Below are 12,936 nucleotides of genomic sequence, written 5' to 3'. Positions count from 1 at the left end.
GGGTCAGCCTTTGCGGGGACCTCAACTTCCAGTTCTCATCTGCCCCCCGGCACTCAGGTCAGGACCCCGGGGCGCTGACTCAGCAAGCACTTCTGTCCATGAGCGACCCGACAGCCACCACACCGCCCAGCACACCTGCTGGTACACCTGGGGACAAACACGCTCAGCCTGGAAAGGGCGAGGGCGCAGGGGGCGGGGACTGCCAGGCCTCAGTGTCCCAGGTGGGCCATCACAGGAAGGCCCCCTGAGCAGGGAGCACTTAGGGCTGCAGAGGACAGGCTGCCCCAGCTCTGCCCAGTATCTGAGGGTCTGAGAACTTGAATGGAGGGAACAGCCCCTGAGCAGAAGGGGCTTCACAGCCCCTCAGTGTGCCCCCCTCGTGCTCAAATCACTCTGCCGCCTGGGTCTTTACTCCCACTGCCTCCTGGCCTGGGACAATCCCTCCCCCAGGAAAGCTCCCCCTTCTGCCCTTCAAGAGTCACTTTGAGGCCTCAGCCGCCAGAGGCCCCCCTCACTCCCTGGGCTGGGTGCGGAGGCTCGCCTTCCTCCTCCCAGAGGGCCCTGGCCTAGCTCTGGTCACATCACTTTTCCTGTCTGGTTGAAACAACTGAGTTCAAGTGTTCCTCCAGAACCACATGAGACCGGGAACGTGCAGGCGGCAGGGTCTGGGGCTTTTCCATCCTGGGTCCCTGACCCCGGGGCCTGGACCTCAGCAGCCGCTGAACGAACACCTTCGAACTAAAACTCCATCATTTGAGACTGAAAACGTCTTTATGGCGATGGCAGCTCAGTCTGGCCACCGAGGGAGTCTCGGTAGTGTCCCCGTGGCCCCAGCAACAGCCTGTGACCCCCAGCCAGGACGCAATGGCGAGGGAGCAGGGCTTGGGAGAGTGGGGCTGTGCCTGGGCACACATTCCAGGAGCCTCGCTGTTCAGCCTGAAGGCTCCCTGGGCTCCCGGGACCCACCACAGCCCGGGGATGCTGAGCCCATCCCCCCAAAACCTCAAGAGGCTGTAGATCAAGGTCCATTTTTGGTCACTTTAATTGTAAAAACCAAGACATTTATATAAATAAGACCGCTGTGTAAAATAGGATTCACCCTTCTACTAAAACCCTTCTCCCCACGCTCAAAAAAGAATATAGAAAACCCAGCAGAGATAAGAAGTACAAATTAGCATGCGGTCCCTGATGAGCGGTAGCTGGCAGGCCAGGATTCCCTGCAAACAGGCCTCGCGGCGAGCGCACTCCTGGCCCCGGAGCCTCGCAGAGGCTCAGTGATGTCCACACCCTCCGCCCCGGGCTACCAAGTGCAAGTACAGGGGTGGAGGCAGGTACAAAAGGCTCACAGCCTGGCAGCTGGGGGTGGGGAGAGGAGGGGACCGGGGAAGGCTGCTTGGTCCTCAGGCAAAGCTGGGGGACTAGGGTGCTCCCAGCCCCATGAGATGCAGTGGTTTGTTCAGCCTGCGGGTCAGATCGGGAAGGGGCTTCTGGGGGCGGGGGGCATCACTTCTCCAGAGGACAAGGGGAGACGCTGCCAGTGTCCCATGAGCAGACAGGCTCCTTCTGGGGCCATCTGCCTATGGCCGATAAAGACCAGGACAGTGACACCTGCCGGCAGTACTGGGCCCCCCTGGGCCGGGGGCTGGGGAGGGGCCACGTCAGGAGCACTTCCAGACACACACGGCCAGGGCCCCCCCGAAGTACAGGTACAGCAGGTTCTTCACCTCATGTGTGATCTCCAGCCCAAAGCCCTCGCCGATGACCACGTGCCACGAGGAGCCGAACTTCTTGTCCATCGTCTCCTTGATCATCTTGGCAGCGCTCTGGAGTGAAGAGGACGTTCATCAGGAGGGGAGGGGAGGGGAGGGCACGGGTCAGCCCCCTCTCTGGGAATCTTGGCAAGAGAAGAGCCCGACGCCCTATTGTTGTTCTCCTGCTCCTGGAACCTTCAGGAAGGGCTTCCACACTGCCCCACATGCACAGCCCCCCCGCCCCCGGCGGGGCTATTACAGAGGAACAGAAGAACAGACATGACCCCAAGCATCAAGAAGACACCGGAGAGGGAGGGGAAGCAGACACTGGTCCGCAGACAGAGCCGGGGGTCCGAGTTTGGGCTCTGCCACTTAGTGCTTGTCTCTGGTGTCCGCAGCGGCAGGCTGCGCTGGGGACATGACACTGAGCAGTGACACGCCTGTCAGCACTCTGCAGACTGTCCGCGACTGTCCGCATTGCGAGCTGCCAGCTTTGTCTTCAGGGAACAGAGAAGCTTCCCCCTAATGGGTTTGAGGGGCTCCTGGAAGCAGTTGGACTGCTTCCCTCACTGATGGCAACAGCCCCCACTCCTTTCTGTGCTGGCTCTTTCAAGAAGCTTCTTTTGAGAAGTCTAGGGAGGGGCAGAGGACCTAGCCTTGGAGGGGGAGTCCCAGGCTCAGCTGTGTGCTGAGCGCCCCCCGCAGCATGCCAGGCGCTTAGCCCGCGCCCCCTCGGCACACACCTCCTCCCGAGTGCCCAGCACGGACACAGCATCTGACTCCCCACTACAGATCAGGACACCAGGGCGCAGAGCTGAGAAATGGCTTTTCCCAGGTTAAAGAGCCAGCAAGGGCTGGAGACAGCATTTGAACTTAGGCCTGGCTGGCTCAAAGCCCAGGCTCTCATTGGCCAGGGCCTGGCTTCTCGGCTGCCATGCTTTCTCAGTCATCACCAGACTGATGAACAACGTTGTACGTCAATGCCTCCTGGCCATGTCCCCAGCACCTAGAACAGCGACTAGTGTCAGAAATGGTGTTTCACATCTTTTCGGAATGGATGAATGGATATATGAATTGATGCCTGGCTGGGTCCTGTTCTCTGCTGGGATGGAGCCAAAGGGAAAAGGTAATCTACTGGGCAGAGAAACACCTGCCTGAGACAGGAAGCACGGGCAGGGGCATCACGGAGAGCCCTCTAGGGCTGGGTGTGACCAGCAGACCAGTGCTGGGACACAGCACCAGACCAGACCCTTCCCTTCCTGGCCTTCCACGGGCTTCAAATCCTTCCAAGGAAGGTGCTAGCCAGGTCCCATTATGGCTCTCTGGAGCTGGATGTGGGGACAGGGGCCACTTGATTCACCCACGGGGGTCACCAAAGGCACAAAAGGCCGCCTGTACCAACGGCAATACCTCATTGTTGTTGGAGAATTTCTCACAGGCCGTGACACACAGCTCCATGGTCTCCACTCGCATCTCCTCTGGCATGTCCGAGTGCTAGGGACAGGGCAGGGGGACAAACAGAGAGAAGCTTAGCCCATGACCTGGCTTTGTGGTCTGGGCCTCTCTGTCCCACGCTTAAGGCACGGATACTGGGGAGCTGCCCCAGAACAGTCCTGGGCACAGCCCAGAGAGGTGGCCCATCTCCAGACTTGGGGTGTGGAGTCCAGTGGAACCAAGCAGGCTCTCACACCCAGGCCCCTCTGCAAGGGCATGAAGCTTCATGAACACCGCGTTCCAGCCAGCAGCCTGGCCCGGGCAGGCGAGAGGCGGGTTATGGAAAATAATTTAGAAGCAGCCCCAGAATGCCGCTGGATCTCACTCTGAAAGCGTGAAGAGACACCTCGGCTGCTCTCAACGGTTCTGATTTTTCTTCCCATGGTTGCTCTTCCTCGCCAACTTTGCTGGATCTCCCCTTGACCACCCTGATTGCAGGACAGTCCTGGGCTTCATCTCCACCCCGCTCTCTTCTCCAGCAACCTCCCAGCCCATCCTGTGACTCTGTCTATCTTCTACATGCGGAGGGTTCCCACATTTTCATTCCCAGCTACAACCTCCTTCGGGGTCTCCAGACTCTGACGTCCGGCTGTCTACTTGACCAGCTCCCTGAGATGTCTAAAGGATAACTCGACTCTCCCCACAAGCCTACCCTACCTCCATCTTCCTTCTCTTGGTAACTGACACCATTTTCTCTCCTAAGTTCCAGAAAAAGCCAACTCTGGGAGTTATCTGGATTATCGCGTGCCCTTGTGCCTGCCACCCAAGGCGCCAGTGTCTTCTACTGCCTCAACCTTCAAGATCGGTCCTGAGTGCGACCATGTGCACCTCCACACCGTGACCTGGATCAAGACACCCCCTCATCTCTCTGGGCCCCTGCAGTCTGCAGTGACGGTCTCTCCACTTCTACTCTGTTCCCTAAAATCCATTCCTACGAAGCTGGAGTGAGCTTTTAAGAACAACAAACGGATCCCATTACTCCTCGGTTTAAAGCATCCACTGTTCGCCTTTGAAGTCAGGACAGAATCCACGTTTGTCACTGTGTCTGTCGGGGTGGCCGGCCCGCCTGTGAGGCCTGGCCTCACGCCCCGTCACCCAGCTCAGCACTCCGATCTTTGTTTCTCCAAAATGTTGAGCTCACTCCCACCTAGGGTTTTCTGTGCTCGTTTTCCCTGCTTCGAATGCTCTTCCCCAGATATCCGCAAGGCTATCTCCCCAGCTTTATTCAAGTCAGAGATCAGAGAACTCCTTCCAGAAGCTAACCTCTCTCCACTAGCTCCATACACCTGCTTTATTTCTCTCTACAGCACTGATTACCTGAGTTATGTTCCTTAAGCCTCTCCTTCATGTGACCCAGGCCTCTCTGGCTTGTTCACTGCAGTGCCTAGACTACGTAGTAGGGGCCTAAGGAAAGACTTGTCGAATGAATGAATGGATGACAGAACGAAGCACTGTTGACCCCCAGACCTCCAGACCCGAGCCCACAGAGCCCTTCACTTCCTCCTCCTGCTGCCCTGCGGGGAACGGGCTCCTTGTCTCACTAGGAGGCTGTGCGGGCCTGCCGGCCTCCCTACCTCCCTCCCCTGTGGCTTACCCTGACCAGAGGGAAGGTCTGCAGTCGCTTATAATCAGCCTCCTCTTTCTTCCCTTCTGTTTCTCCCATGATCCTTCCACTGTGACCACTGGAGGGAGAGAGTGGGGCTTTCAGGAGGCGCTGGCACTGGCAGTTAAGACACACCCGGGAGATTCAGGAAGCTGGCCCTGCCAACTGGGTGGGAGCAGAAAATGTCTTTCCTCAAGGGGTGCTGTAGAAAACAGGAAAAACCAGGAGAGAGAGTTGGCTTTAAACCCATCCATCACAAATTAGAAATGTCTCACTGACAATGTGACACCTCCCCGTCTTAACTCCTCCACATCCTTTTCCAAATGGCCAGCAAGACTGCAGACGGGAGGATGAGTCAACACGAGCTGCTGGGACCGGTAAGAACACACTGGTATGCTGCTAGAAGCCCACACTGTCATTATCAAGACAAATACTGACTGCGGGCCAGGCCGAGGCTGGTGCCTGAGCCGGCAATTAGCAAATGCAGCAAGTCTGCGGGAACCCTGATGCACGTGGGCCTCACCTCCCCGTACACGTGGTTAGAAAGTTAAGTGTCAAGGTCAGGATCGACAGTCCTGGTCTTGTGGACAAGCAAGACCTCCTTCTCTAGGCACCCCCTCACCGAGCTTTTTAATCTGATTTATGGAAGGAACCGGAGCAGAGATCATCTGTGTCCTCCTGGGCATGGCCGGCTCCCAGCCCAGGTCTCCCTATTCTGGCCAGTTGGTCCAGAAAGTGGAAGGCATGGGCATTAGTGCTGGTTCTACTGGTCACCAGCAGCGTGGCCCTGGGCCTCCAATGCCTCGGCACTAACACAGGGGTAAGTCACATCTGTCTCTTGGGGCTGTAAGAGATCCGATGAGACAATGTATGTAAAGCGGCTAACACAGGGCCCGGCACGTGGCCACATACATGAGAGAACGTGCGTGTACATGAACCGAGAGGGATAAAGCCTAATACATATGTTTGGATTTTTTTTTTTTTCAAATCTAGTTATATAATAACAGATGGGACTTTTCCTAAAGAGAAGAGCCTGAATCCTAAATGTCTGGGAGCATTGCTAGAAATCCTGGTGTTTCTCTTTATTCTACAATTCAATTTATCCTGTAATTCAAAGAACTTTTTCATCTCAGCAGAAGTACTGATCTGGGGTGCCTGGGGGGCTCAGTTTGTGAAGCGTCTGCTTTTGGCTCAGGCCATGATCCCAGGGTCCTGGGACCGAGTCCCGAGTCCCGCGGTGGGCTCCTTGCTCGGCGGGGAGTCTGCTTCTCCCTCTGCCCCTGGGGGGGGGGGCGCAGGGGAAAGAAGAAGAAGTACTGATCTAAACGCATCTAAACCACCGTGCTATGAGCCCTATTTAACCATCCAGGCTGGACAGATACCTCCCGCTAACGTTACTCCAGCACGCCTCACAGTCCCAAATAGGTTTGTTGTCATGGCACAGCCTCCAAAGCCGGAAGATGCCTCGCAGAGTAACTAACGGGCAGTGACGATGGGTGACATCTGCTGGGCTTCCGGTCCCTCACACCCCGCTGCTGCAGGGACCGCGTGGGGAGGCCTGCACGAATGGAGGCTTGAAGCCATTCTGTCGTCGGCCCAAGATCTCAGCTAGTGAGCAGCAGGCTGGGGTCTGACTCCCGGCCCGTCTCCGGCCTGTGCCCTCCTCACAGTGCTGTCGCCTGGGAGGTGCCCACGAACCCGCCCCCAGCCAGCTGCCAGCAGCACGGCTCCGATGACCCCAGCCGGGAAGTACACATTTGATGTCCGGCCTGTCCGTGACCGGGGTTCTAACGTGAACTCAACCCTTGCATGGCCGAGTGCTGAGCTTTTCCGGGCCACGCCCACCATTTCCTCCCTCTGATGCCTCACAGGCCAACCGCACCGCCCCATCTGGTGGGCTCCCTCGCACAAGGCTGGGAGCCTGCCACCGACTCCGCCACCCGATTTCCCCGTGGACAGACGGCCCCTCTCCTCTCATCAAGTCTGCGCATCTGGAGTGCTCAGATATTAGCAATTTTTGTCTCTACATAGAAGCTGGCCAATGACCAGGCAGCACCTCGTTGTACTTTCTGCTCGTGTTTCTTATTTCACAAAATCTAGGGAATTGTTTGGTCTTTGCTCCTTAATATGAAGGCCCATCTCCAATTCCATCCTCTCCGCCCGGCTTTCTTTCCCCAAGGCCACTTGCTTGCCCACCCCCACCCCCACATTATCCAAGTTTGACAGAAGTGGCGGCCGCAGCAATGATCAAAGGCAAAGGGCTTTCCGGTTTGTTGACCTCCCAAGATTTTCAGCTGCAAATGCTGAACACCGGGTCCTCAGCAGCTGCTGGGGCCTCTTCTGCCTAAATATATCAATTCGATCCAATTCCTCCTCGGGGCTCACAAGTGCGGGCCTGGAGTGGCCTGGAAGGGAATCCAGAGGCGAGTGTGGACATGCGTGCCCTGGGGGAGGGCCAGGATGGCAGTGGCTGGACTCTGTGGATCCGAGAATACGGAATCCTGATGGGTTGGAGGTATTACCAAAGTCCATTCTTAAGGTACCAAGGGGGAAAGCTACTTGGACAGGTATTTTTTGGAGGCGGGGGGGCGGTGCGGGGGGCGGGGAGGTGTGGAGAACCGTGAGGCAGAGTATTTATGGTTGAATGCCTGTTTTATAACCAAAATGAATTCTGCTCTCTCCCTTGCTTTGTAGCCTTGGGCAAGTAACTCAACCTGAGCCTTGGTCTCTTCCTCTGTAAAATGGGAGCAACCCACCTTCTCGTTCTCAGAGATGCACGTGAGCACCCATTAGTGGCCTCTGAGCCTTTGGAAGTGGCAGAGCCCTGCGCGCCTCTTACCGCCGCCCTGCCAGTAGCCAGGACTTCACCAACACGATCCAAGCACATTTACGAAGGACCACAATTGCAAATGGCTTCCCTAACCACTACCTGTACTTCTGGGGATCCAAAAGGGATGAGACTTGCAGAATAAAAAGGAACAGTTATAGATGATATGCTGCCAAATACAGAAAAGTAAGAGAATCTTTTATGATGCCATATCATTATAGTACAGCTATAGTCATTCTGCTGCGATTTAAAACCCGGCTGGAAGAACGCTACCAAAAATAGCGGACCCAGAGGTTTTAATAACCTTATCCATCTTCCATGCAAATGAGTATGTGCCTGACAGCTCCAGGCCAGAAAGAAGTCCCATCAGGCCTAAAAGAGAGTCCTTTAATAATGCACATGTGCCTACGGCCAGGGTCCTGGAATCTGCTGGGTACCAGTCCCAGGACGTCCTGGTGCACCAAGCCCAGAGCAGCTGTGCCTTCTCTCCAGCCCCCTGTTCTTCTCCCCGCCCCAGGGCACCTCCGTGAGCTACATCCAGCCTCGCTCGTGTCTGCTGCGAGGCTTCTCCCAGGCAACAGGAGGCACAGACAGGGCTCTTCTTGTCATTGCCTCGAAACAGCCAGTGCCCCTGTCCTGCTGTCTGTGCCTTGTTCTTTTGTGACACTGACCTCAGTTGCTATGTATTATTTTGCTTCTGAAGTATTTCAGAAGGATCCTGAAGAGGGCAAGGGGATGTGAGAGGGATGGGGGAGACGAAGGCCCAAAGTGTCTGCCAGTTCCCTGGGGGTGTCCCCAGCCATTCAATGCCCAGAACACTCCTGGCCTGTGGATCTTGGGGTGCCTCTGGGTACCACCACGAGGATCTGAGAGATGGGAAGACACACAGAGCAGGACACGCGGTGGCAAGGTATAGGCTCCAAAGGCAGGTCTGATTTCACATCGCATGTCTTAGACAAGTGTTTCTCTCTCTAAGCCTTAGTTTTCTCATCTAGAAATTGGGGCTGAAGCACAGACTATTCCAGAGTAAATGTCAGCTCTTGTTACTGGAGCACTTGGAAGGGGACCTGTGAAGTCTTTCTTCTCTCTCTGCCTCTATGCGGGCTCACAGAACATCTGAACATTCAGCCAAACCAACCCATACTTACTGAGTTGTCACCCTGCAAACCACAGTATTAGCACAGATGGACGAAAGTCACAAGGAAATTCTGGAGAACAAGTTGGGGCCAGCGATAGTGGTGTGGGTGCACTGGGTGTTCTCCTTCATGTCTCATTTCACCCCACAACAACCCGTGGGGGCAGCATCCACTCCCCGTTCTCAGATTAGGCACCTGAGGGCCCAGAGAGGTTTGGAGGCTGGCCCAAGGGTACAGAGCCAGTAATGACAGAGCCAGGATCCAAACCCGTATCTTCTAATTCTACCTTCTCTACCTATTTCCCCCAGTCACAAGCAAGTAGGAGACAGACCAAAATGCAAACAGCTTCATGTCTCAGCATCTCCCAGTCCAGCACCTGTCCAGGCACACCTCTGCTTCCAGCCGTATCCGGGATACACACTTGTGTACCTTGGTCATCTTCCCGCCTTTCCGGGCCATGTCTACCCTCCGCCTTCTGGCAAACATAGAGCAAAGCTGGCAAGAGGAAGAGAGAAGAACCTGAGGGCCTGTGGCCATTCACCCAAGATGATGGTGCGGTCAGGAAATAACATGGAAGATCTGCATTTCACAGATCAGTCTAGAGAGGGGAAAGCAAACGCAGGATTGCATTTTTAAATTATGCTAAGCAAGAGCATTAAACACATTATCTACTAAAAAGGAAGATTTTAATAGTTAGGAGGAGATGCTTGCAGAAAAAAGGAGAGTCCTCAGAAAAGCCATTTACCTTTCACAAATGCAGGAGCACGTATGCGCATGCGCCTGCGCGCACACACACACACACACACACACACACAAACACATACACGATGTTGCCGCTGTTGGTGTTGTTTTTAATACTGCCCTTATTTTTTCTTATTTTACTGAGGTCCAGTGAACACTTTTGCTATGCCTTAGACTAAGGGGAGGGAGGGAAGACAAAGGAAGGAAGTAGGAAGAGAAAGAAACAGAGAGATGAAGAGATGAAGACACTTTCTCTCTGAGTAACTGATATAATAAGCAATATTGACTCACGTGGTACCCCCTCACCAACATATCCAAATTTGGATGAAATCCCAAACATTTTTTGTCAAGATACAAAGTACAGCAAAAAGTCATAACCGTCACAGCTATTAGCTCTACACAAGAACAGACACTTCCCACAGACAGTGGGTTACGAAGTTTCCCACCCCCTCCTTCCCACTCAAGAGAACAGATTTGAATGTAAGGGACTAAGAATGACATTATTACAGAAATAAATTGGGAGTTAGCACTGATTTATTATGTTTTTTTGTAAAGATTTTATTTATTTATTTGACAGAGAGAGATCACAAGTAGGTAGAGAGGCAGGCAGAGAGAGAGAAGGCGGGGGAAGCAGGCTCCCCACTGAGCAGAGAGTCTGATGCGGGACTTGATCCCAGGATCCTGAGATCATGACCTAAGCCGAGGGCAGAGGCTTAACCCACTGAGTCACCCAGGTGCCCTATTATTTTTTTTTATCATTCACAATTGATAATTTCTGTGACGTCTCACAACCAGTCACGACTTAGCCATGTGTCCTGAGTCCAGACAATCAATCACCCCGAGGCTGAAGAACCTCGTCTATTCTCCTGTAGACCCCCAGAGCACAAAGACCAGTGCCTGACACATGGCAGAAGCCCATCAGATGTCTATCTTGTGATTAAGTTACATTTCATTTGGCCCCCTGAGAAGGGAGAGGACCTATCAAATCCATTCGATATTTATTGAACACTGACCTTGAGCAAGGCAACAGGATGGACGTCCTACATACAGGATCTTATTTGCTGTCTGCCCCCCACCCCGCTGCCAATAACTCTGTTAAACAGGTACTCTGTTAGACATGACCATGACAGCTGAGAAAAAGAAAGGGACTTTCTACCCAGCTAACAAACGGAGGAGCTAGGAGTCCCTCAGGTGTATAGGACTTGAAGGTTATGCCTTTTCAATGACTCTACTACAAGCAAGAGACAGTTTCTACTTTCAAGGAGCTTACAATCGGAGAGATCAACACACATACACAGGAACTAACTATGCTTCATGGCAGAAAGCAGTACCTGTCACAAGGCAGATACAGAGACAGAGAGAGGAGGAGAGTTCTGGAAGGGGCAGGGATGGGGGAGAAGATAGCAAGAAAAGCTTGGTGGCAGGGGCATTTGAGTGGGAATCCTGCCAAGTGGACAAGGTGGGGCAGAGATAAGGACAAACACAGTGACAACCAAGCAGTAAGCTCAAAGCCTTTTCTGGGACAGTCCAATGGTCCAGTTTGGCTAGAGGACAGAACGTGGCACAGAAGGGGGAAAGAAGGCTGGGAAAAAATGTTGGGGTTGGGTTGTGGAAGTACAGAAGGGCTCTAAAACCTAGGCTTGAGAAGTGTGGATATTTTTAGTGGGGAACGAGAACCCCTTTGGAGGTCTCTTGGGGGTTGTGGCATTGCATTGTTTTCAGACAATTATTCTGGTGGGATGGATAAACAGAAAAGACTAAAGGTAGGGAACACCAGTTTGGAAGCTACAGCACTGACTCAGGTGACGGGCACTGAAGACTTGAGCCAAGATGGCAGCTTCAGGAATGGAGAAGATGGGAAGTCCTTGAGGAGGCAGAATCAAGGGAAACTGACAACCGCCCGAGTGTGAGGAGAGTGGCCGAGTGAGTGAGACGATGGCCTCGCCACTGAGAAAGACAGGGCAAGTCACGTTGAATGGATGGACAAGTAAAGAAGGGGGCCAGTTTGATTTTGGAACCTCTGAGTTTACGTGGCTGGTGAGACATGCAGATAAAGGTGTCTTGTGAGGGGGAGGCCATCACCAAATCACGGATCATTGGTCACAGAAGGGAAGCTGTTGAGTCCAACCAGCACAGCAATATGACCTAAGGCATCCCTAACCACTGAAGCCCCGTAGAAAGATGAGAGCAGGAGATCTGGATTTGAGGGTCACATTGAAGAAATGACGGCTGCCGCTAAGGGCACTGGTGACACTTCTCAGAGGGGGAGAATGTGAGGAAGTAAGAGACAAAGGAAGTGAAACAACAAATAGTAAATTCACACTGGACTGGGCTCTTTACACTTCAATTCCTACTATCCTCAGAATTCCCCAAGGAGATACCCTATTGTATCCTGATTCCATATAAACTCAGCCTGGAGCCCAGGGAGGTTAGATAACTTGCTAAGGTCCTGTAACTGGGAATCCAAATTGGGTTTGCCAAGTTCTTTTCACTACACCCGGTAACTGAGGATGGGTAGCACATCCTCAGGGAAGCCGATAGCTGGGTCAAAGAATTACATCCTAGAACTTTAGAGTCGAAGAGGCCTTCTATTTACGAAGCCCAGCTTCTATTTATAGATGGGGAAACTGAGGCCCAAAGAAGGAGCTGACCAGCCTGGAGTTCTAGCAAGTCACCAACTGTCCAAGTCAAACAGTCTGAGCCAATGCGACAGCGACCACCCGTCCAGCCGTGGGAGGGGGGAATTACTCCGCGAAACGTGTGTGTTGGCGGGGGCTGTGGGCTGGGGGGGGGGGATCAAGGTCCTGGGGGGAGCCGGGTCGGGGAGGATGGGGGACCGCGCAGCGGGACGGGGCCTCGGGTGTGTGGGGGAAGGAGCAGCCCACAGAGTCGCCACCGCTAATCTGTCACGGCCGAGTTCGCAGGTCCCCGAAGTGTGGGGGTGGGGGTTAGGAGGATCTGGGACCAGGACTAGCAGGCAGGAGACTGAGGTGGGGCCTCCGCGGAGGCCGAGGCCCCACCCGCCCCGCGACGCCACTCTGCCCCGCTTCGGGCCGGCCCTCCCCGCCCGGCTCCCCGCCGCGCCCCGGGGCCTCACCTGCTCCCGCGGGGGCCGGAGCCGGGGCCGCCGCTAGCGCACCCCCGCCAGGGTTGTCAAGGAGCGAAACAAGAGTGTCTTAGCAACAACAAGGAAGTCCTGCCTCCTCACCGGACGTTGACAGGAATTTCACTTTTTATTGGTGAATAAAAGTGTCAATCAATGTTAAAGGCCCCTACAACGGAAGGCTTTACGGAAGGGGGCGTGGCCAGAGGCTATGGAGGCGGAGCTTCAGTTATAGTCGTCTTAAGTGGGCCTGAGGAGCCCGCGGAGGTACAGAAGTCCGT

The 12,936-nt window shown here is 54.3% G+C and overlaps 1 protein-coding gene across 1 annotated transcript; it reads right to left on the bottom strand.

Annotated features, from left to right (window-relative positions):
* Positions 1-1,024: 1,024 nt before the first annotated feature.
* Positions 1,025-12,728, bottom strand: DNAL4 (dynein axonemal light chain 4). The gene is made up of 4 exons (XM_044226524.1): positions 12,650-12,728; positions 4,840-5,050; positions 3,162-3,245; positions 1,025-1,823 (listed from the first exon to the last, which is right to left on the bottom strand). Exons 2-4 carry the CDS (start codon positions 4,906-4,908, stop codon positions 1,659-1,661), a joined length of 318 nt encoding a protein of 105 aa, XP_044082459.1. The 5' UTR covers positions 4,909-5,050; positions 12,650-12,728; the 3' UTR covers positions 1,025-1,658.
* Between the last annotated feature and the right edge of the window lie 208 nt (positions 12,729-12,936).

This window comes from Neovison vison, chromosome 12 (assembly GCF_020171115.1).
Source record: "Neovison vison isolate M4711 chromosome 12, ASM_NN_V1, whole genome shotgun sequence".
Lineage (NCBI taxonomy): Eukaryota > Metazoa > Chordata > Mammalia > Carnivora > Mustelidae > Neogale > Neogale vison.
This window is presented reverse-complemented; position numbering and strand designations above follow the sequence as displayed.

Coding starts and splice junctions, on each gene's coding strand:
- DNAL4 (XM_044226524.1), bottom strand. CDS start 4,908: ATGGGAGAAACAGAAGGGAAGAAAGAGGAGGCTGATTATAAGCGACTG. Junction 3,246..4,839: donor AGACCTTCCCTCTGGTCAGG/GTAAGCCACAGG, acceptor CCCTGTCCCTAG/CACTCGGACATGCCAGAGGA. Junction 1,824..3,161: donor AATTCTCCAACAACAATGAG/GTATTGCCGTTG, acceptor TCTTCACTCCAG/AGCGCTGCCAAGATGATCAA.